Consider the following 24,044-nt stretch of genomic DNA (forward strand, 5'->3'; position numbering starts at 1 on the left):
CCTCACCGCTCTAAGCGCATCAAGATGATGAAGGAGAAGGAGAAGAAGGAGGAGTGAAGTATGTCAGGTATGTCAGATCTCCAAAATGATCTAGACTTAGCTTTGTTTCCTCCGTAATGACCTAAGTTAGCTCTAATATGCTAAGTTATCTCTAATATGTTTAGTTTCTTAGGTTTTCCCAATAATTGCATGCACTTAGCTTACTTATGTAAAAAATGGCATAATTAGCTTACTTAGGTTTGAAATGGCATAACAATCTTGGTAACCTCATATATGTCATATAGTTAGCTTACTTTCCTCGAAAATGACATAATAAGCCTAATTAGCTCCAAAATGATCAATTTTATCGAAGTTAGCTCCAAAATGACCTAAGTTAGCTCTAAAATGGTAAATTAGCTCTAATATGCTTAGTTACCTGGGTTAGCTCAAGAAAGACCTATACATAGCTTACTTATGCCAAAAATGGCATAATATGCTTAGTTAACTCATAAAATGCTAGGTTAGCTCCAAAATGACCAATTTTACCTACGTAAACTCCAATATGATCCACTTTACCTAGGTTAGCTCCAAAATGACCAAGTTTACCTAGGTTAGCTCCAATATGATACATTTTACCTAGGTTAGCTCCAAAATGACCTATTTACCTAGCTTAGCTCTAAAATGACCTACACACTTAGCATTTTTACCTAGCTTAGCTAAAAAATGATATTTTACCTACCTTAGTTAGAAGAAGAAAAAGATAAAGAAGAGGAGAGGAGAAAAAGAAAGAGAAGCTAAATTCTTCTTCTTCTTTTCCTTCTTCCTTTTCTTCTTTTTCTTCTAGCTAGTCTTCTTCTTCTTCTTCTTCTTCTAACTTTCATCTTTCCCAATTTGCAGATTTGCTTTAGATGAGGAAGCTTGCATTGATGGAGTACCCTCTTCTCCTTATGCTTCCTTTTTGTTTATGGAAACTTGTTGGAAACTTCTTTTGGATATTATGTCTATATGGATATGTTGTTGGAAACTTGTTTTCGATATGTATGTATATATGGATATGTTGTTGGAAACTTCTTGTTGGAAATCACTGTATGTTGAATATGTTGTTGGAAACTTGTATGTTTCTTATGTTGTTGGAAAGTTATTGTTGGTATGCTTATTGAAATTACTTTCAAATCTCTCTCTCTCTCTTTTTCTATATATATATGTGTGTGTGTGTGTGTGTGTGTGTGTGTGTGTGTGTGTGTGTGTGTGTGTGTGTGTGTGTGTGTGTGTGTGTGTGAAATTCTGTCAAATTGAATGAATTCAAAAAAAAGGGGGGCTATATAGGCACTTTGTCGTCTGCCAGCAGACGACAAAGCTGCCACGTGGTGGGTACCTGTGCAACCTGGGGCACTTGGCTGGCCTATATGGTTTCTTTGCCATCCGCTGGCTGATGGCAAAGAACTTTGCATCTTTGTCGTCAGCCAGCAGACCGCAAAGCACACCGTTAACCCCTTAATGGCCCTAAGCTGCCACGTGTGCCGTCCAAGTTCTGCAAAGACCTTTTCATCTTTGTCGCCTGCCAGCAGACGGCCAAGAGGCCTTTGCCGTAGCCTATTCAGCCGGACTTGTTGCCGTCTGCTGGCTGACGGCAAAGGTCTTTGCCGTCTGCTGGCTGACGGCAAAGGTCTTTGCCGTCAGCCATCCATGCCTTTGCCGTCAGCCATGGCGGACGGCAAAGTGCCTGATTCCTGTAGTGTGTGGTGAACGAGATGGACTCGCCAGCGGCAGCAGCAGCAAATGGAACGACAGGGGCGGTGCGCATGGAGCAGATGAGATATGTTCATCGCGACTAGGGTTAGCCAGACCTCACAAATATATATACGCGTCTGGGTAGAGAGACGTGGGCTGAACCCACATCCAAGATAGCCCACGATCCGACGTCTCAGGTCGTCGCTCAGCTGTCAGAAACTCTTTATTCTTGACTGGCAAAAATAAGCTCATAGATATAAGCTCGGCTCATACCCGCAACCCGTGACGCGTCGTGACGAGGCATGACATGGCGAGGCGAGCAGTGGAAGAGGAGTGCACGAGGGCATCTACTATTCTCAAGCTCCAATAGCATGTGGAAGAGAATCCTTTATAAGGAGTACAACTCCTCCACTAGCGGGTTGGGACTAAACTTCCCACCACCCCTTGTCATGATACCTACATGGGACCTTAGAGATTTTTCTGAAATTGTTAGATGGGCTAAAGCCCACCCATATTTCAACAACATCTATAGTCGGGCGCCTCAAACCCGCCTCATACGCCCGGGCGGGTCGCCCGATCACTGTTCGGTCACGGTTTTTTGACCCGGACGGGCCCCTCAGACGGCCCTCAAACGCCCGAACTGACTGGCACCCCCCATATCCAGCCCAAATATGGGGCGGATATGGGGGTGCCCGGGCGTCCCCGAGCACGCCCGCCACGTCGGTCCTGGCCCATGCTAACCAACCCGACCCCACATAAAATCCTTCCCATCTGCTTGCTGGACCAAACCCTAGCCACGTCGTCTTCAGCATAGCGAGCAGCGGATCCGAGTCCTTCACCTCCAGATCCGTCGACCCCGAGCTCATCCCACGCGGCCCCGGGGAGGAGTTGGACATCCGGCTTGCGCTCCGCCACGCCCAGGAGGACGCCCGTGCATGGCTGCGCTCGGACTGCATCCATCGGGAATCCATTGCGTCCACCCAAACGGCGCATGGATCCGGCGCTAGGCTAGCCGTAGCTACCTCGCCGGAGGCCGTGTGGTCCTTCTGGCATCTGAATGCGTTGGCGGACACGCAACCCCTTCGGTGGTGCGCCGATATTTGGGATGCACCATCGTCCCATGAGGCCATAGCATAGCGTGCCCGCCGTGCAAGGCACCGGGCGCGGGAGGCAGCGGGAGCCCTCGCGGCGGCGGACGTCGGCCAGGCGGAGTCGCATTCTCCGGTGCCCCGTATGGCGCATCAGTCCGGGCGCCGCAACCGCATCGTGGTGGACGTCGGCGGATCGTCCCCAGACGGATCCGTCTTCGATCTGATGTCCACCGCCATCGTTTGGGTTCCGGGCTCCGACGAGGAAGAGTAGGGCATGGGAGACGGCGGCGCCTTGAGTCCCGTGAGCCGGCTCGTGTCCCATGCCCTACCCTATCTTGCTGATGACCGGACCAACATTCTAAGGAGCGCAGCTGGCCGCCGGACATGGCCAGGGCGGAGCCGGGCGAGCAGGGAGCGGAACCGGACGAGCTCCGCTTAGATTAGGTTTCACGTTGCATGTAATAATATGGATTTGAGGTTTCTAATTTGAGGTATCCGGATGTGGAATGCATTTTTTAAGGGGTGACCGGTCACTATCCGCGGACACCGCGTTCACGGGCGTTTGAGGGATCGGATTTACCAAGTCCGGTTGTAGATGCTCTAAGCCCGCTACTTCGTTGAGTGCAAGTTTCCACTCATTAAGCACCTTGGTTTGTACCAGGCCTAAAAGCAATTTCAAATAGACAAAGTACAGATGACTAGTTGTACAACCTGACCACAAGTTTGATTTGCTATAATTGACTCTGATCATCTGATGCACGTTTTCCTACCTATTTTCATGAATACCAGGAGAAATATAAGTTTTTTAAAAAAAATTGCATCCGTTGTGTTCATCCTAACTATGCAGAGACCAGGTGTGAAATCAGTTTGCTTATATCTTTTTAATATGACGTTATGAATTAATAGAAGTGACCTTTATTAAAAAAATCTTTTCACCATTCTTGATCATACTGTGCGTGTGCATTTGACGGCAAAAAAAATTGACATGCCTTCTAGAACAAGAAGACTATTGTTTCAAGCTTCTTCGAAAGTATAAATACCTAGGACCGTCCTCTTTCTCCCCCACGAGGCGACACAAATAGGTGATTAGGGTTTCCCTCCTCTTGCGGGTGCAGTCGGCCTTCCTCCCCGCCTCTGATGGCCTTTGGGCCTTGGAGATGCGGAGGAACACAACCCTTCGCCGGTGGGAGGGATCGCATTCTTGTTTTAGGTAGTTTTAGCATCTTTTTGAGGGCTATGAGGCGACGATGACTCTCCATAGTAGAAATAATGTCTCCCGCGTATCATCCCTGTCTTGGCGGTGCGTCTAGCGCTGATAAGGGAATGTGAATGTGTGTCTCCAATGGATCTTTCCCAGGATTCGATCGACGTTGGTCTTTGATGGGTCTCTTTGGATCCATCTGGATTCGGCCGGCCATCATGTTCTTAGAAGGTTACATCAAATTACCCTAAAAAAAGGTTACATCAAAGGAGGTAAGACCTTTGTCGACTGGTGACTGGACGATCATATTAAGTATAGGCAGGTTTGTAGGACACGGCCAATTGCACTAAAGTGTGACCACGTGCTCCCAATTAGCACACGGGGCGGCGGCGCAGCCTGGTTATGTTGTTAATACCTCCCCTGGTGGTAAGTGGTAACTGGTAAGTACTCTTTTCATATGCTTAGGTCATTGCTTACGGAAAGCGTATATTGATCTAATCTCGTTGGTAATTACTCGTCGGGGGCAGGCCCCTGCTTGTCCCCCCCCCCCCCCCCCCCCCCCTCCCCCGACTCCGGCCCTACGAGGATGGAGACGCGAAAATATAGAATTTGGGACGGTGAACGGAACAGGACGACCTGCACCTCACCTTGTCTTCTCTCTATATAAATCAGATTTGCTTTTTACTAGTAAATAAAAAGGCATAGCGGTTTCTCAGAAAATCTATACCTTTTTTAAAAAAACTTCAATGACCTTTATTACATAATAATCATATCAGTTATACTCCCTCCGTTCCTAAATATAAGTCTTTTTAGACATTTCAAATGGACTACAACATATGGATGTATGTAGACATATTTTAGAGTGTAGATTCACTTATTTTGTTTCGTATGTAGTCACTTGTTTGAATCTCTAAAAAGACTTATATCCGGGAACGGAGGGAGTACAAGGGATGGGATTAGGCTTCCCTCTATAACTAGCGTTGCCGCATTACTCTCCCTAGCACAGTGTCTGAACTTAACAGCAATCATCAGTCAACACCGCAGCAAAAGCACGGTATACCACATAATAGCTTGTACTATCTCCTACTATCTCCCGTGAATCAAACACTCCACTGCTAGTGAAAAAATTTATCATTTCCTCCCCCAAAGGCAGGCCTTCCAATTGAGCGAACGTCTCCATATTTTTTGGTCCGTCCACCTACCATAAATTGCCCATATACTTAAAATGAATTACCCACCATGCCACCCGTAGGTGAAAAAGAAACTATTTGCTAATTGTTTCTCTGTTTTTTTGTCCGTCATTGAAACTGCCTCTAATTTATAAGTAAATTACCCACCTGGTTACCCGCAAGTGCAAAACAACCGTTAATTGTGTCTCTGAATTTTTCATCTATCATCGAAACTGCCCTAAAGTTGAAGTGTCAAAAAAATTACCGACCTCACCACCTGTAAAGTGAAAAAAATGAGCGTTTCTCCGAGTTATTCGTACATCATAGGGCCCTCAAGTTTTCATCCTTCATGAGATTGACCTTTTCTTTTCCTTCTCATACACGCATCAAGGATGTAATAAAAAATACACGCATCAAGGATCAAGTTCAATATCGATCCGTTATGAGCATGTTAGAACGCACGTGTCTTACGTCCGCATGCGCACTGGTTGGTGCACAAATGTTCAAATACGTGTATATCCATCTAGTGTGAATATTTGGAACTTGATTTCAAGACGATGATTTTATTATCCCGTTGCAACACTTATATGACATATGTAATCACTCAATAAGGCCAGTGGCGAGCACACTCAAAACTAGGTGGTTGCCTATATGCAACTGCAAAATTCAAAATGGTTTCACTACTATGTGGATCCAGATCCACACGTCACTGAAACCAATGGGCTGGGCATATAGCTGCAGCCTGCAGATTAAAGTTAGACACAGCAACGCACAGGTAAAAAATCTGAGCCGAATGCGAGACGAGACGAGACTAAGCCACATGTTTTTACACCACCAGGTCTTAACAGGTCGCAGCTAACAGCCAGGGGTCCAGTTAAAACTGACGCTAGCCTACACAGGAACGGGTGGCAAGGAGAAGAGAAGACCGATTAGCAGCAGGACATGCATCAACACACGCATCCACCAAGTATCTGAACAAATAGTGGGCACAAAGCCACCATCCAGCAGAACAGAGGTCAAGTGCGGCATTGACACGACATGGGCATTCTACAGCTCGAAGATAGTTTACTGTCTTCGCAGTTCGAACCGACCGATTATTAACCATCTTCCCAGGAGCCAGTCCGACATTGGTAGAATCTAGGTAGCAGCAGAAACATCTGCAAGATGAGCAAACAAGCAGTGTGTAAAGCAGATGTTCAAACGATGTTATATGTTCTTATCCAAACAAACAAGATGGCATATGAACCCACAGATAAAGCCAAAGGGTGAAAAACATACTAACATCTAGCTTTAAATACTTTAGAGACGCAGAAAATGAAGCCTTTCTTCTGCTGTATCAAGTATAAATACAGATGCAGCTTAGCTATGGGTAAATAGCATGTGATGTGCAGCATTTCAAGACTACAAGAGCTGCGCTTGCCTATCATCATCACACATATGCGTTGCCAAGTAATTACAGCAGTTTGTTCGAACAAGAATATTAGTGCTAGAGGAAGATAAAATGCCAAATTCGGTGATACAAACGTGCAAAACAATGCTAGATCACATAACTAGTCACTCCAGAAATATAGCGATTCGGCATCAAGTGAAATTGATGCATACTTGAGTAATACAGTAAATGGATGAACACATTGGCAATACATAAACCAATCTGGCAGAGAAGATACCTAGCATGTTGGCCTGCATGTTGATTCACCACAATATACATGCGTCCTAAATGAATCAAAATAACCCGCGACAGGTTAATGATCCACACAGGCAGGTCTTGCTACGACTGGTCCCAGCTCCAACCACACCGTAGTCATAAGTTAACTCCGTCATGGGAGGGATGTGATTAAGTGCAAAGAACATTATATGTGGGTGCTTGTCATCTCCATGGTCGTATTGCACTGGTTGCCAGAAGACATTTGGGGAGCAACTGTGGTTCATGAAACGTGAGACATTTCCAATCTGTTTTGCACTTATCTTGATGGGCAGCGGCTGGAATTCATCAGGTGATACATATGTGCTTTCCTCGCCTATCAATTCAGGCCCAGAGTTCCATTTTAGCGTCTTCTCACCAGGACACACGGTCTGAAAAATGTAATCATCTTCACTGTCATTCAAATTAACTTGAAGCTCATCAATGACCTCCCCAGCATACTCACAAACAAATGCACCAGCACGAATAGGATCCCAACAGCGAAGACCCCAGCCTCGATTTGTGGTCCTGAAGACCTCAAAGTGGTACCTGATCCCCTTTTGGCTCACTCTGTTCCGACAATTCAGGCTGCAATGGCAAGCTTCACCACATTCATATATTACTGGCTTGCGGCACACCAACACTCCTGCTGAGCTGTACGGTAGATCACCTTCATTATGTTGCCCACAAGCACAGTTTGCATCGCCGGGTAGGCAAACACTCTGGCAACCGCAACCCTGCAAGGCTTTCATGGAGCTTAGAGGTCTCGGGTATTTGACCTCAGTAGTATAGGTGAAATGCCCAGGTCCTTTCTCATGGTCTTCCTCATTGACGACACAAACTGGGAACGTTTCAGCCCCAGATGATAGGTCATGTTGTATAACCTTGCCTCTTGTGGATGCATTTTGTATCCATCGCTGCGTCCTCTTCCATATCGCAGCTCCATCACGCTGTCCAGGTTCACGCTGCAGCCTGTACTTGAAGCAGTTGATGCCAAACTTTGTTCTCTCCTTCCAGGACTCCTGGATTTTATAGAGGCCATCGTATATGTAGATTTTGCCAGCTAACGTAGCTGGATCTTTGAATCCCCGCACGACCCTTATCTCATTCTTCCTGTGCAAACTCCTCTCGAGAGCAAGGTTACCCCTCTCAAGCTTCTGGTCATGCCTCTCCTCCGTATTCCTACTGTTACCCCCTGAACCACTGTACACCAGCGTGTCTGTGTCATCATCATCATTCTCATAACCACCTGCCGCAACAATACATATTGCTACAGAATCCTCACCATTTCCAAATTTGGCACTCATGTAATCAATGCCACTCATGCTAGGCGCGTGCAACCCGATGATGCATAGCTCCATCCTGAAATAGAAAATATCGCCTATTTCAACACCAGGAGCAGTCCCTACTCTCTTTCCCACATTGGCCCTGATATCACTGGCCATCATGATAGCGCCAGCTTTCAGGTCTGCACGTCTTCTGGCGTCTAGCGTTTCATCCATCTGAAGATGTCTACGCCTGAGTGCCTCAAAGGTCATATGAACTGCTTCCACAGCCTCCCTAGGAGTACTATCTGAAGTCGGCAGAAAAGCAAGCAGCTTGCCAGAAACATGATTCTTGTAGATAGGCTTAGGGCGCTTGACCTTAACTCCATTTGAGCCCTCAGCAGCCAAACCAGCTGACCTCTTAGCCTGACGTTCAGATGCCGAAGTCTGACTAACCGAATAAGGTTCACCGTCATCATTAAGTGGTGTAACCCCAGATGATCTCGTCTTGTATGCTGAGACGGGGGTAACATCAATGGGCACATTAGCACTTGTGCCTGCAGGCGAAAAAGCATTCGCAGTAGCACTGAAGGTGGTGAACGGTCCAAAGGCAGGAAGGCTCCCAGCACCAAATCCTGTAGGAAACTGGCCAACCGGAGTCACAACGACCAACGGTGAGGTGCTTGACTGATTAATGTTGACTCCCATAGGTGCAGGGAACATTGGAGCTAAAGACCTTAATGGCTTGGCATCCAGAAGCTCCTGATTAGGGCCAGGTATGAAATTCCTAGCCCTGTCCATGTTAAATCAACCAAAAATTCCTGCACAAGGAAGGTAAAACCTTAGTGGACTATACAGTAACAAAATCACAAAGGAGTAAGCAGCGCTTAGTGAATCCTGAAGCATGGTTGCACCCTTGAAAAAGTACTGCATGCGATTACAACCAGTATGAAAGTAAAACACCAAGCTAAAATCTCACCTGCATTTGTTACTCATTTCATCTTTTCCAAACCAAATCAGAAACCACCTATGTGAATCTACAAGAATTGATGGGTGCCCTTTGAGAACTACATTGGATCATTGCAGTTATCAACTAGATGAAGCATTTCCTTCTGAGTGCTAAACAAGATGTAGCATTGAACCATTGGTACCAAGGTAAAACAGTAGTATATATCAGTAGCATTGATAATGGAAGAATTACTAGCACACCAAGATAACACTAACAAAAATATGTAAAATTACTATACTAACAGGTATCAAGGGTAGAATAGCCACCAAATGCAAGAGCCATATGAGATGTAATAAGTTGGCTTATATTAGTTTTATGAAGTCAATATCAACAGACAAGCAAAACTCAAGCCATGCTGATTAATATTGACATCCAAAATAAATCAATTACACCACACTCTTTCCATCGATTGCCAGTCACAGAGGGAGGGGGGCCAGCAGGAGCTAGAGTCACGACAAGATGGAAACTGAAAATACATAAGCTGGCGCTGTAGGAAACTGGCCAACCGGAGTCACAACGACCAACGGTGGGGTGCTTCACTGGTTCATTTGGCAGATTAGCAGCCGCAACATTTGTAATTGAGCATACGTAAGCTGGCGCATTTGTATTTGAACCTCTTATGGTCCTACTTCATCAATGAAATAGCCCTAGGGCTGTCTTTTCGTTTAAAAAAATGTATCAGTTGCCTTCGAATGGGAGGTTGTCTGTTCGATTTGTCAATTCAGCATTTCCTTGTTTCTTGCAGCTATTTGAGGTGTACATGATATGAAAATGAGAAAGAAACCATGAGTTGATGGGCTTCGGACACAAAACCTTTACCGCTAGGACAATATAACTGTTATGCTCACATTTAAACTATTTCTCTTATTTACCGTATATGTCTGCCCCCAGTTATATCTTTTCTCTGCCACCGCCACTGTGGATTGCTCTTACAAGAGTGAGGATGAACAAGGGAAAATTTTGGAAGATAGGAATACTTGATAATTGAAGGGCTAGGATTGGGCCCTGCCATCAGTACTAGATTAGCACGAACGGTATGGAAGTTCAGGTGAATATCAGCCAAGAAGTGGAGATGCATCATGAAAAAGAAAAGAAGTGGAGGCACATAGTCCGATGCCCTGTTGCGTCACGCATCTGGCAGCTGCTAGCAATCCACCCCTGTGTCTCCCCCTTCGAACGAATATGGGAAACGTGCACTCCGTGGGTCTGCCTGCCATGCTCACTCCTTTCGTCCTTCCTAGTTATACTGTGGTAAATCTGGGATGCCAGGAATGCTAACGTGTTTCGGCAGCTCTCACTATCTGCCATGGATGTATCAAGGAACATAGTCGATGACCTCACTCTGTGGTCAAAAAGGCTAAAAACAGCTGATGAAAAAGCCCTTGCCGGTTTGTGGCGGGACTATCTATCCTCTCATTAGCACTCTGCACACAAGCTTCTTTGAAATATATTCAGGTGGGGATTCACTCCCTCCTGGTGAAAATTTCAAAGAGAAAAAAAAACAGATTTAGACCCGAGTTTGGCAAATTAAAACATAAAGTATTTGCCTGGCTGATCCTCAATGATAGAATTTACACCAAGGATATGCTAAAACGTAGGCATTAGCATGTGTCTGATGATGATCATTTATTCTACGCCCTTTGAGAGCTAAAGAGGATTGGCAGCATCTATTCTTCCAGTGCAATTTCAGCACAATGGTTTGGACCTGTCTCCCTATTACTTGAGCCCCGGGGAACTTAGCCTTTTCAGTCTTGTGGGCTTGTTGACATTTAATTGGTCCCTGCTTCAAGGAGAATGTAATTTGGCTTGCTCGCACATTTGGAGGCAGCGTAATGGCCACATTTTGGAAGGTTTCAGGCCGACTTTTAGAGCTTCGAAGTCTGGCTTTGTTGCAGATGCTACATTTCTTAAGTATAGGGTGAGAAACAGCTAGTTACCCCTCTGTCATTATGGATTGGCAGACTCTTGAAAACTTGTTTTCCTTTTTCCTAGCTGATGCAAACAGTTGGTTGTAATTATTTATTTGTTGGGTAACGAATATTGATGTACAGGCTATAATGAGTACGAACCGAGCACAGAGTTCAGTCCATAAACTTGTGTTAACACTCATTGCCAACATTTTTTTATACAGAAGTCCCTTTCTAATCCCCCACTCACTCCCCCTCTGTATGAATCCCATGTTCCGCGGTTGCTAGAGCCCTAGAATTTGACATGGTCTTTACATGCCCTGGCCTGGCGGTCAATACGCATGCCCGTCCTCCCAAGGCCATCGGAATGGAGGGGGGAGAAAACAGTATCCGACCCGACGGGGAAGCCCCGATCACGCGTCCTCTTGGGACGGACGGGGAGAAGACAAGAAAACACGTTCCGTTTCGCGAGGCCGCGCGGAGTCCGCCCCACAATCGAGAAATGGGCGAGGCCGTGCGGGCATGCATGCGTCGGGAGGGAGAGGAGGCGAGGGTGGAGGCGCTACCTGAGCCGAGCGGGAGGCCGCCTCTCGGGGACGAAGGGAGAGGAGCGGAGAGTGGCCGCCGCCGCCGCCGCCGACAGCGAGCGATCTCTCTGACGGCGGTTTGGTCGAAACGAAGAGAGGAAGAGGGCGCCGCCCAGTGTGTGGGTGTGGGACGGGACGGGTTCGCGGCGACTGGTTTATTAATCACCAGTTCGAGGACGGCCCCCGCGTGCGCGTGGCGATATGGGCCCGGCGCCACCACCTGGTCGCGCCGGAGAAAGAGACCGGAGTCGCGCGGGGTCCGAGGAAGGAAAATGGTGGTGGTGGGGGTGGGTGGGTCTCGGCGTTTTCTTGGGCTTGTTTTGTTGCACGACGAGATGGTACCGAGGAAAAGGGGGCTTGCGGCAAGCCCGAGATGGCAAGCTGACGAGGCAGCGCGCTCACCCGAGCAAAAGCGCCGTCTCTCTTGTGCGTTGCCTTCTTTTTTATTATTGATTACTTCTCACGAAAATGCTAAACCTACGTAAATTCTTATGTGTCACGTGGTCTCTCTTGTGTTGTTGTGCGCGACCGTAACCACACGCTTCGGTTTTTTATAATTTTTTTAAGAAGATCAGATTTATTAAAAAAATCGCAGAAAGTACAAATGATCTTAAACATAAAAAAAAACAAGACTCCAAAACCATCAGACGATCACTGCTGCCGTTGACGCGCCATTGTCACCGCTCCCATATTAGAGTCGGCTTGACCGTGTCGATGACAGCCGGGAAGTTTTCATGCACGTGCCCCTAGGACCCGCGGCCACAATTGTCATCGTTGAACCATAGATCTGAAGCACCTAACAACAAATCTCACCATATTACGAGAAAGCCTAAGGCCAACTCCAACACACAACCTCAAATGATCCGACCGCGTCTGTTTGGAGGTAAACGGACACAAACGCGGCCCAACGCACGGGAGCAAACGAACAAACGTCCGTTTCGTCCGCTTTCGACTCATTCCCGACCCAAATTTGAGCCGCGTTTGAGTCGAAACGGACAGGCATGGACTTGCGCTTGCCCCCCTGGCTCACCCGTCGGTGACACAACTCCCTTTTCTCTTCCCCTGTCCTCCCTCCATTCCCCCCCCCCCCCCCCCCCCCCCCCCCCCACCACCTCGTCGGCACCCCATTTTCCCAGTCGCCTTCCTCACTTTCCTGTAAGGTCGTTAGAAAATAATCATACTCTTGAGATCACAATTCAAGGGCATAAACATATATGTCATTCTAACATTTTAAAGAAGCTATATGCAGACCAATAAAAGATACAAATTAACAAAATACTCATATTAGGAGATGCCGCGGTGGATATGGGGCATCTAGGAGGGCGGCGACTCAAGCAAGGTTGGAGAATACAGACCATGTGGAGCCATGGGTAGGAGATGGCGTGCTTGGAAAGTTCGCCGGGGAGGACGAGGAGAACGAAGGTCTAGACCTCACAGGAGGCAGTAGCCATGGTGGGTGAAGGTGAGAAACCCTAGGTGATGGGAATGAGGGGAAAGGGGCAGCGGAGACATACCTTTAGCGAGAAGGACCGGTTTGTCTACTGGAGAAGGGACACCGGCTTTGCGGAGGCGGCGGCAGCAGCTGCGTGCAGCCTCCTCCCATACTCTTTCAGTTCGTCTCCTCTTTTTCCCCTTCATTCCACGAGGCCCCCCTCGGGGCTTCAAAACCACATAGATCAGGGGGGATTCCAGGGATCACACGGGGTGCCCTTCCTCCAAACCCCGGCTACCAAACGATTACTCGGGGATTCATGAGGTTTCTAAGCCTCGCGAGGATAATCCCCTGAAAACCTCCCCAAAACCCTCTTACCAAACGAGCCCTAAAGGGTTTCAAAATCCTATCCGTTCTAAAGTAATAAAGGGTGCTTCTGGTACTGACCCTTAGTTAGGCGGCAGCTAAATTAAAAGACATGGGATTTCCATATGTATCTCTTAGGCCACGCGTGATTAAGATCTGTGACAAATATGTTCGGAATTCAATAGATTAAGATTCAGTGTGACCAACAGCAAGCAGAATACGATTCGCTACAAACCCCAAAAACACAGAACCTGATTGCTACCTCGACTGGGATGGAATCATGGAACTGGAAGCAACAACGCCCTGAAGGTAGTTTTTTTGCACTGGAAACAAACCGCTCCACTCCTGTATCTGTTATGCCGCACGTAAAAGTAAATGGGAAGCAGAGCTCATGGTCTCTTCTTAGTCGGCATCCATCTCTTCCAACGCTGCCTGAGCTGCTGCCTTGGCCTGCTCCAGAAGATCATTTGGAACCTACACATGGTATGACAAGTTAGCAAGGAATTCAACAAAGGGCGACTCTGTGGCCTATGTAAGGTAGCCGTGGAGTTCCAAGGGAGGTGGATATGTTTTTTGCCGTGAGTGGCCGTTTATTACCTTCTCATGCTGACGGTTAGATTCATCGCACACCCAGCTCAGTTCCAGCTCAAAAGATTTGTCTTTCGCTTCATCGTGTACACCATAAATTCTGCATGTACAGGAAAAAAAGTCAGCCTAGTAATTATTTCGGGTATGGCAATTTGTAATATAGTATCACAACCAGAAATACTGCTTGTGGGAGTAAAACCATGATATACGGAGGATCAACAATGTTGTTCCTTCTGAGAGAAATCCATATTTGTTGTGACTAGTAACTACTGGCCATCTTCATGCTTGAGCAAGTAAATGTACATGACTAACAAGCTTTCAGGCCATTCATGACAGAAATCTAGGTGATATATCCTGAAGATAAAACTTGCAGTAGGATGGCGAAAGATTTAGGACATACATCTTGGCAACCTCAACAATGCCTTCCCTGCAAGTTAGCTCAGAAAGCTTCAATTTCTCTATCTCCCTGTATGACAACATTAAGATAGATGGATTAGAATGGAGAAGCACTCTTTGTGACCAATAAAAATACATAGTAAACATCATCATAAGTATTTTGTGCAGATGCATTTGACAGCCGCTGCGAACCATTAAAAGGGACATTCTACAACATATTGAATCGCACAAGTTCTTTGTAATATAAAGCTCTCAACATCATAATGTATCCGAAATCATACACATCAATGGCTACAAAGCTGCAAGGGTAAAGTAGATGCAGATCAAGTTTTAGTTAATTAACAACTCTTCCACTGAAAACTAAACCCATGAAAAGACGAATACAAGGACAAAGAGATAAATGGTCAATGTATTTAGACTATGTAAATGATGCGCATCTATGACCTAGTACGTTAATATCAATGGTCAGTTTGGTATTGTAGCCCTTAATTGTGGAAGCTAGTCAATTCAAAGAATTACACATACCAGTTCTGGTACAATATTTCTGTTATGCCTGTAAAGAAGTGGTTATTTATCAAGATGCTAAACTGAGGGTCTGTTTGGTTAGTTGCAATTAGTATTATTTTCTAAAATTTGTGCGAGAAGTGTGACAAGTCACAATTTATTGGTCAGCAAACTTTTCATCACAGGTGTACCAAGATTTCACAATAAATGTATCTGACGTGTAGGGTGCACTGGTGCAGTTTTAAGAAAATGTGGCGCGCCAAAGTTTGGCAAAGAAACAAATACGAGCTTAACCCAAACCTGCCTAACTCGTACTATGTAGCAAACTGTGGTACGCAATAGAACACCACTTACGCTGTGCTCTGGTAGTGGCCAACCTAACAGAAGAAATAAGAGTGTATTCACCCGTTGAATATGGAACAGCTAAACTAGTACCTGCGTAAACGCTAAATATGGATGATGAGCAGCTTTAAGAACATCAAAAGCATGCTTATTCCTAAAGATCTACTTTGAAAATTAAAATGGTATCTATAAGAACGATTCATGAATACGCCATGCTTTAGCCATGCTAGTGGTTTGCAACAAAATAAAAAATGGCCACTACAGGAATCATACAACAGAAAAAACTAGTGAAAACTTGATCAGCTTACGTTTTTGCAGCCTGTCTTCCTTTACCCAGAGCAGCACCAAAATATTTCTGTCAAAATTCAACAACTAAGTCATAAATTTCAAATGCATCTACTGCTACTAAAAGCAGCACTGCACATCTTAATCCATGTACATAAAGTTGTCTGTTTACTATGAAATTAAACTTGCCCAGTCACTGACAGGAAAAATAAATATGTGTTATCTAGCCAACTTATCCCTTGCTCGGTTCTAATAAATAACGGCAAAATAGAAGAACTACCCTGTCTTAGATTGAGAACTCACATATGAGAGCCCTGAAGGTTCGATCATGTAGAGCTGTGGCCCATCCCTATCATAACCTCCAAGAATAACTCCACAGCCAAAAGGCCTGGGACAGGAGTTTGAAGTGTTATCAAACTATCAAGTAACATGTTGGAGGAACACCTTCTTCTTCTTGAACAAGAAGAACATCTTGACTGCCTTACCTGAGCCACCAGTAGAGTGTACACAGATGAACGTAGCTAGCTACACGATCAGCTAATTCCTTCACAGGCATGGGTTCTCCGTATACCCTGGTGGATTACAGCTTTAGGCTACAGTTCTACAAACATTTGGTATGAAAATCAAAAGTCTCAGTAATTCTCACTTTTCATAATTGGCTGCTTCTGACTTTGCTCTTGAGACCACCTGCCTACCGTCTGCTGCTAACCCAGCCACAGCCTGAAAAAGAGGACAGGAATTAACTTCATTACCAAATGCAATCCGTTACAGTAACAAGAACGGCAATTATAAAAAGGCAAGAAAGGGAACATTACAGAATATATATCCCAACCACCCTGTATGTAACAAAAAGGAAGAGAGATTACCAAGCCAGAGTTCCGGTGAACAGAGTGAAGTCTCCGATTCGACCCAGCAAGTATCATCTTCGACGTTATCAGCTTCTCCACACCCTGTAGACCAATATATTAGAAGGTTATCACACAAAAGAAGCATAGAGTAACACTAACACCCCATTTGAGTAAAAGTAAATACAGCAAAAATGATCACTTACGAGGACAATTCCATCTTTGCACTTGATCCCAACAATCGTCCTACACAGAATCATCCAAAGTTTCATCATGAAGTTGCAGAGACAGAGAAGGTCAAGAAAACAGGGGAGGGAGCTAGGTCACACCCGCTGTTGTCGACGGCCTTGCCAGCATACTCGACCTGGAAGACACGGCCGTCCGGGGAAAAAGTGGTGACGGACAGATCATACCCGGTTCCAATGCTACTCATGGTTAAAGACTCAAGTCGCTTCAACCACTAAAACGTTTATACAGTTCTCTCCTGAAAAAAGAGATCACAACAATCATGTTAAGAATAAGCAGGACAAGCATCACTGCATCACGGAACAAGCATATGCAGGAATCATTCGGACAGATGTACTACGATTAGTGAGCCTTGTATTGCAAACCAATCTGAGGTCTGTTACACATTTGCTAATGAAGCTACCTGCCTAAGTGAAAACCTGGAATTCCCCTGGTCTAGTCTATCACACCTGACACCAGGATGCGGTTTTCACTGCGACGCTACAGGTACAGCTAGTTGTCGCTGGTGGCTCCAGGAGTGGGCCTAACATAGGAGGGGGGCGAACAAGGTTCAGTCGAACACCAAAAGTTCCAACCGCGCAGCGAGCGATTCCACGACAGACTGTAGCGGCGAGCGCGATGAGGCGGGGGGTATGGGGGCGAACGGGGGCGCTTACCGATCCCGGCGGGCGGAGGAGGCCGCGTCGACGGCGGCGCGGGTGGGGGGATCGTCGGCTCCGGCTTGTGCCGCAAGAAGGTGGGGAGTGTGGGTTTGAGAGAGCCGCCGGGACGGACGGGCACGAGTTGTGTTTGCGGGGCGGAGGCGTGCCCGTCGGACTCGAGTCGAGACAGGGAGGCAGCCGGCTGCCTCGGACCAGCAAAGTCGGGTTGGACTACGAGGGCTGGGCTGGGCTGGGCTCGGATCTACTGGCAGAGGGCTGGGCTGGGCTGGGCTCGGATCTACTGGCAGAGGCCTGGAAGAGGAAGGCTCAGCTTCGTCTCCCGTCCGGCTGCACAAATGTTTTGAATCAAGTCGAAACGTGAAGGTTTTGAATCAGTTCAAATCATTCATGAGAAACAAGAGTCAACTGTTTTTTTTTGCGGGTAACGATAGTCAAATGTTGAAGCACATAGCATGGCCAGAGCTTCTACTACTTTAGGTTTTGGCAGGAGGCAATAGACCAGAACTTATTGTAATTCTTCTAACATTTTGAATGAATAAAGTACTTAAACCCTCAAAAATCTTGGCTGCACAATATTTTCTATAATTTTTTACCCGCAAAAAAATATTTTCTATAATTTTCTTTTTATTTTATGAAGGGGTCTCTTTGTAATGTATGGACAACTATCCTTGCCTGGTCTATTTTTTTCGGAAAAGCTTTCGATCTATTCATCAACTATCATGGGAGTAAATATCCTTGGACAATGTGAAGTGCTTAGTTAAATAAACCAATTTTCCTTTAAGCACATGTTGTACTTATTTGTAGAGGGTATATGCTTATTTGCAAAGGTGTCTATTAGACTTGATCATATTGTGCTCGAGAGCGATACCCCGGTTGTTGTTAACTTATGCAACTTTTCATTTCCCATGAGGTAATTAGAGGAGCTTTGCGAGAGCTTTACTAGCTTTTAGTTACCTTATGTCAATAATTGAGAGGCCAACGTGGTTGCTCAACGTTGGGCCCATCAAGCTAGTGAGTTGAGGAGAAGGTGTCTACGGATTAACTGTATTTCCTCCTTCATCCAAGATTGTATTTCTCGTGATTGTAACCAACATGGTTAATCGATAAAGCTCCTAACTTGCAAAAAAAAAAAACACCTACATACTCAGAGGACATATAAAACAAGGGCAGCGCTACGTGTCTGCCGACGGACAATCTGAAAAGATCCACCTCCTCAGTGACCGTTAGATTTGGCACCATCGAACGGCTCAACCCCGTCATCATCATTGCAATAGAGCACATGTTATAGAAACTCTTTTGCAACATTAGTGTTGTTGCATAATTTTTTTCGTCTTTACTTTTCTGCAACATTGATATTATTGCGGAATGAATTTTTGCAACATAGACGATGTTACATAAAAAATTTCGTCTTCACTTTTCTACAATATGGATATTGTTGCGGAAAGAACTTTTGCAACATAGATGTGTTGTAGAATATTTTTTTCGTCTTCAATTTCTGCAGCATGGGTGTTATTGCGGAAGAAGTTTTTGCAACACGGATGATGTTGCAGAAAATTCAATGAAAATTAAGTTGCAAAAACGTCAACATCCTTGTCAGCAGCACCACCATCGTTCGCCGTTGTGGCCACCAACCCCAAGGCCATCCAGCTCCGAGTTCCTATCCCGAGCGCCACCAATTCCCGTCGCCAGTTGCACCGGCCGGCGAGCTCGCATGCTACTCCATGGGTGATTGTTGTTGTAGCCCCTAGCTGCTGGCTGCATGCTACCTCCATGGACATCCGTGGCTGGGTTGGGGAAGAACATGGCAGGGTTGTGGTATCCACCGGAGGCTTGCTAGTGAGCATGGGTTGGCGCTGTTGTGCTTGCATGCCTGATGGAAAGAGGTTGGATGGCTTTGGGGAAGAAAGGAAGAAGGCAAGAAAAAAAAAGATATGGCTAGGAGTAATCCGATGAGAAGATGAGGCAGCACCCAAAGCGGTGCATGGGAGGCGGCGGATGAACGAGAGAAATCCGCCGGTTGGCACTAAGAGTTTTCCATAAAACAATGCAGCGTAGAGTGACAAGATCCGACTGCCCCAAGGATTTTGTTGGTCTTGAACGCTGGGAAGAGACAAGGACATGGTCACCAGACATGCATTCAACATAGCAACAAATCTAATTTCCCCATAGCCTCGTGATGTTTTATGCTCAATTGTGTTAACATTAAGCACAACCAGCAAAAAGGCTGGTACTCTAGAACAAAGACGATTACATGTTAAAGAAAACCAAATCAGAGGAAGCCGTCCCTGCGGTCCTGCTCCTCGGCGTCCTTGTTCGCCGTCTGCACGGCCTTGTACCACAGATACCCCTGGGGATCCAAACGAGAATGAACTCCATCAAGAAGTGCAAACTTAGTAGCTTAGGATCGATCGGGGCATGAAAGATGCACGTACGGAGGTCGGGATGCCGGTGACGGCGAAGAAGCCCAGGATGGGCGCGTAGAGGGGGCTGTCCGTGCCCACCACGCCGAACACCGCCCGCCCGTTCGTGTACTCGAATATCGACCCGATCTGCGGATGCGACGGTCAGCGGAGCGGAGCGGAGGAGGAGGAGGAGGAGGAGAAGAAGAAGAAGAAGGGTTGGAGAAGGTACGGCGGCGATGGCCGTCACGGCGGACGCGAGCAGGTACGCGTAGAAAGGAACCTGGACGGCGTCGCCTTCCTGCCCCGAGGCCCCGCCTTCGTCGCGCGCCCACGGAGGAGGCTCGTCGGAGCCCGGCCGGGCCCAGGAGGGGACCTTCTCGTCCGCCTTCTTCCCCGACGACTTGGCGGCCACGACCACCAGCCTTCGGCGCGACGACGACGGCCGCGCGCACGGCGCGGCGGCGGCTTGCGAGGCGAGGCGAGATTCGGGCGTCCGGCTCGGGCCGACGCAGCGCGAGCCGCAGAGGGAAATGGCTGCCGCGGCCATGGATGCGAGCGCGAGGTCTTGCGGTGGGAGAGCTTGGAGCGCGGTGTGTGTGGAGTCGACCGGGGGAGTGTGGATAGGACGTGCGCGGCGCACGGTGAACGGTTCCCGGTTTCTCCTCCAGTGGTCACGTGCTGTGGGCTGAGCTTTAGCGGCCCACGTGTGAGGGACGCATTAAGCTTTGAGGAAAGTATCGTTTTCCCCCTCAAATCCTTCATGATGGATCAAATCCCCCTCAAGTCTAAAACCGGATTAATCACCCCCTCAAATCTGTAATACCGGATCAATCAGGCCCCGAGTGGTTTTGAGCAGGATTTTAGGTGGTTTTGGAGAAGAATCGCACGATTTTGAACTTGTCGGGTGGCGGCGAGCGAGCCCGTCGAGGACTTTGCTACCAGCTCATTCTCCACGTGTCCATCATGACGTACTGCAGCAGTAGCCACGCTATGCCCATTTGTGCCGCCATCTGCAGCCTGCGCGTCTCGGCGCACGCGGCCATGGTGGCCACTGTGCCAGTCGCCGTCGCGTGCCCGATCCCCATGAGCCGCAGCGGCGCGAACGCCACGGATGATGCGACGGCCCTGTTATGATCGTGACGCAGGTGGCGACGAGCACCGTCTCGATGGACGTCGGCGGCGCTGCCCGTGATGTGGGAGTCCGTCTTCGTGCCCTGCTGCACGAACATGGTCTGCGCTTGCGTGTTGGTGAGGAAGTAGACGGCCGGTGTGAGCCATATCGGGGTCAGCCGCAGCATAGTCGTCGGCCAGTGTGAGCCATATCATGCTCCTCCAATTGGATCGCCGTGCACAACCTCCATAGCCGGTTCAGGTTGTGTCTTCCAAGTCCTCGTCCGTGACAATGGCAGCCCTGTCCAAACAACTGGTGCACGAGCATGTGTGTTAATATGAAGAAATCACTTGTGCTGGGAATCTAGTTGAACTGATTTTTTTAATAGGACCTGAATTGGTGGGTGTGCTGCAATCGCTTGTGGATTGGACTGAAGTATGTACACATGTTAAGACTGTCAGGTTACTTGAGAAGAATGTTGGGAATCCTATCCCGTGTTGTGCTGCCCGATGTGAGTTGCATAATCAGGAAATTAGACTGATTGATCATGTCTGCACTGCATATGTAACTGGTTCAGATTGCCTGGTCATCAAGCATGCATAAAACATGCGCCTGCAGGATCGGGCGACTCTGGCGCGAGGCGGCCGCCCTGATCAATGGCTTTGTGGAGGTCCTCTTCAACTCTGTCAGCGCGCAGGTTTTGCATATGGCTGTCTTCCTCCTCGGGGAGCTCGCCTCCCGAACATGTGCGTCGAGCCGAAGTCCGCGTCAGCGATCCTTCTGAGCCAGATTCCCCTAGAATAAGGGGTCGGCCGGGGGAGCACGTCGCCGGTGCCGAGATCCTAGAAAATTTCCACGTCGTCGGCGACGCCGACAAGTTAGAAATCTTGCAGTTCCTATCAAAACCACCTAAAATCTTGTTCAAAACCGCTCGGGGCCTGATTGATCCGGTATTACAGATTTGAGGGGGTGATTAATCCGGTTTTAGACTTGAGGGGGGATTTGATCCATCATGAAGGATTTGAGGGGGGAAATGATACTTTCCTCTTAAGCTTTTATTGAGCTGGGCTCAAATACTCCCCTCATCATCGTCAAAAAATAACTGGGCTCAAATACCGGATTCAGCAACGGTCCGTCAGGGAAAGTGTGATACCATTCCTTACATGATATTATAAATAATAACCTGCAAAATTTAGTTTTAAACATATCAAATAAATCTGAAAAATATCATGGATGTCCACAACAAATATGTCGACAACCCCTAAAAAATTAAGATCGAAATTCAAAATACCCAAAGGGAAACAAAAAAGGCAAATTTGATCTGAATTTTTTAGGGGTTGTCGACATATGTGTTGCGAACATGCACGATTCTTTTCAGAATTTTTTAATATGTTTAAATTTGAATTTTGCAAGTTAGTATCATGGTATCATGTAAGGAATGGTATCATACTTCCCCGCTCCGTCATTGTCCAAAAAAAAGCAACATTCCATCACTTGTCTCAACAAAAAAAAAGCTCCATATTGTCTAAAAAAACCCGCTCCATCATTGTTTAAAAAACGCTCTGTCATGTTTCAAGCTTCCTCATGGACTTTGTCAAATTGAATTTTATCCTCCGGAGTTTTGGTGGGAGGATAGAGAAGGGAAAGGGGTTGGGTCTCATGAAATGATATGTGGAAACCAAGATTTATTACTTCAATAAAAAAAGGAAACCAAGATTTATGGGGGCTAGGTTTCGAGACTTTCAACCTTGCCCCCTTAGCCAGTCAGAAGTGCCGAATCTTGCATGATCCAGGAAGCCCTAGTGCTCAAATAATCATGTCAAAATACTATCCAGATAGAGATTTTTTTTTATGTGTCACTTGGCTCTCATCCACCACAGGTTTGCAGAGCTGTCATCGAGGAACGAGACACTTTGAAGTCAGGGCTTGTGAAAAGAATAGGAACTAACGAGCTCACTACTGCTTGTAACAAGAATTGGATTCCCTAGTGCTCAAATACTCATGTCAAAATACTATCCAGATAGAGATTTTTTTTTATGTGTCACTTGGCTCTCATCCACCACAGGTTTGCAGAGCTGTCATCGAGGAACGAGACACTTTGAAGTTAGGGCTTGTGAAAAGAATAGGAACTGACGAGCTCACTACTGCTTGTAACAAGAATTGGATTCCAATGGAAGGTTCAATGTGTCCTATCGCATGTATGAACCTGATCTGCCAACATTGTTGAGTGGATTTATCGAAGCATCGTTAGCAACGTCAAATGAACAAAAGCTGCGTGATCTCTTCCTGTTAATGGACGTTGAGGAAATTGAAAAGACTCTGCCAAGTACACGCCAACTAGATGGCTTCTGTGCTTAGCAACCAAAGGCCATCGGATATTCATAGTGAGATCATCACATCATCTTCTATTAAGTACAAAGAGCAAGAGGGAAGACTAGTTGGGAGGGAGACCTATGAATTCTGACGATTGGCGGTGGGGAAAACACGTCTATTGCACTATGGTAGGTGCAAGTCCAAGCAAAAGGTTATGTTGTTCTATGGAGGTTGGCCAAGCTATTCCTTCCTTTCGTGGATCTATAAAACACATAATATTGCATCGTTGAACATGTGTTCGATCTGCGGCGATGAAGAATTGAAGATACATAACACCACTCGTTGTTAGAGTGCACCATTGCCAGGTGTGTATGGGCTCTCCCTAACGAGGAAACGAGGGGTCTGTTGGATTTGCAAAGGGAGCGATGCGCTAGAAGTTGGTTGTTTAACTTGATCGAAAACCTTCATCCTATACATGCCGCAAGAATATCCGTGATGACGTGGGCAGTTGGGTGCTAGGAGGAAGGCCATGCATGAAAATATATTTAAGTCCCCTTTTGTCGCACACAATTTCCTCGACTAGTTATTCTCATATCCATCGATGACTAAACCCGAGATGGAAGTGGCTACTCCTCGTGTACCAGTGGCGGCTGAATGGAATCCGCCTCCCACTGACTTCGTCAAGATAAATGTGGACACTGGACTGAGCAAGAACATAGATTGAGAATCTGTCACTATCATGGCTCACAATGCAGCTGGACATTATCCGAGGGGCTCAACCATCTCTTTCGCCGAGCAGTTTGAAGCTGAGACAATGAAAGCATCTTTGCCTCAGATCTGAGACGGAGGAAATCAAGACTTGGTCCAAGAAACTTAGTGACTAAAGGTTTTCCCATGAACCAAGAAGTTCGAATAAATATATTTTTTAGACA

The 24,044-nt window shown here is 46.7% G+C and overlaps 3 protein-coding genes across 4 annotated transcripts; all 3 read right to left on the minus strand.

Annotated features, from left to right (window-relative positions):
- Positions 1 to 5,941: 5,941 nt before the first annotated feature.
- LOC123137626 (histone-lysine N-methyltransferase, H3 lysine-9 specific SUVH1) lies at positions 5,942 to 11,915 on the minus strand. Of its 2 annotated transcripts, none has more exons than XM_044557445.1 (3): positions 11,600 to 11,915; positions 6,839 to 8,938; positions 5,942 to 6,328 (listed from the first exon to the last, which is right to left on the minus strand). In XM_044557445.1, exon 2 carries the CDS (start codon positions 8,916 to 8,918, stop codon positions 6,894 to 6,896), a length of 2,025 nt encoding a protein of 674 aa, XP_044413380.1. In that variant the 5' UTR covers positions 8,919 to 8,938; positions 11,600 to 11,915; the 3' UTR covers positions 5,942 to 6,328; positions 6,839 to 6,893. The 2 variants fall into 2 exon arrangements, with proteins under 2 accessions (XP_044413380.1, XP_044413387.1); XM_044557452.1 differs by lacking the exon at positions 11,600 to 11,915 and adding an exon at positions 9,097 to 9,600.
- A 1,660-nt stretch (positions 11,916 to 13,575) lies between these two features.
- Positions 13,576 to 17,456, minus strand: LOC123137636 (proteasome subunit alpha type-3). The gene is made up of 11 exons (XM_044557460.1): positions 17,281 to 17,456; positions 16,708 to 16,862; positions 16,585 to 16,624; positions 16,400 to 16,483; positions 16,180 to 16,253; positions 16,019 to 16,105; positions 15,837 to 15,921; positions 15,557 to 15,603; positions 14,407 to 14,472; positions 14,016 to 14,106; positions 13,576 to 13,892 (listed from the first exon to the last, which is right to left on the minus strand). The coding sequence occupies exons 2-11, from the start codon at positions 16,809 to 16,811 to the stop codon at positions 13,821 to 13,823; spliced, it is 750 nt and encodes a 249-aa protein (XP_044413395.1). The 5' UTR covers positions 16,812 to 16,862; positions 17,281 to 17,456; the 3' UTR covers positions 13,576 to 13,820.
- A 1,939-nt stretch (positions 17,457 to 19,395) lies between these two features.
- LOC123094596 (uncharacterized) lies at positions 19,396 to 20,358 on the minus strand. The gene is made up of 3 exons (XM_044516575.1): positions 19,918 to 20,358; positions 19,719 to 19,835; positions 19,396 to 19,633 (listed from the first exon to the last, which is right to left on the minus strand). Exons 1-3 carry the CDS (start codon positions 20,233 to 20,235, stop codon positions 19,556 to 19,558), a joined length of 513 nt encoding a protein of 170 aa, XP_044372510.1. The 5' UTR covers positions 20,236 to 20,358; the 3' UTR covers positions 19,396 to 19,555.
- Between the last annotated feature and the right edge of the window lie 3,686 nt (positions 20,359 to 24,044).

The sequence above is a fragment of the Triticum aestivum genome, chromosome 1B (assembly GCF_018294505.1).
Source record: "Triticum aestivum cultivar Chinese Spring chromosome 1B, IWGSC CS RefSeq v2.1, whole genome shotgun sequence".
NCBI classification, from domain to species: Eukaryota; Viridiplantae; Streptophyta; class Magnoliopsida; order Poales; family Poaceae; genus Triticum; species Triticum aestivum.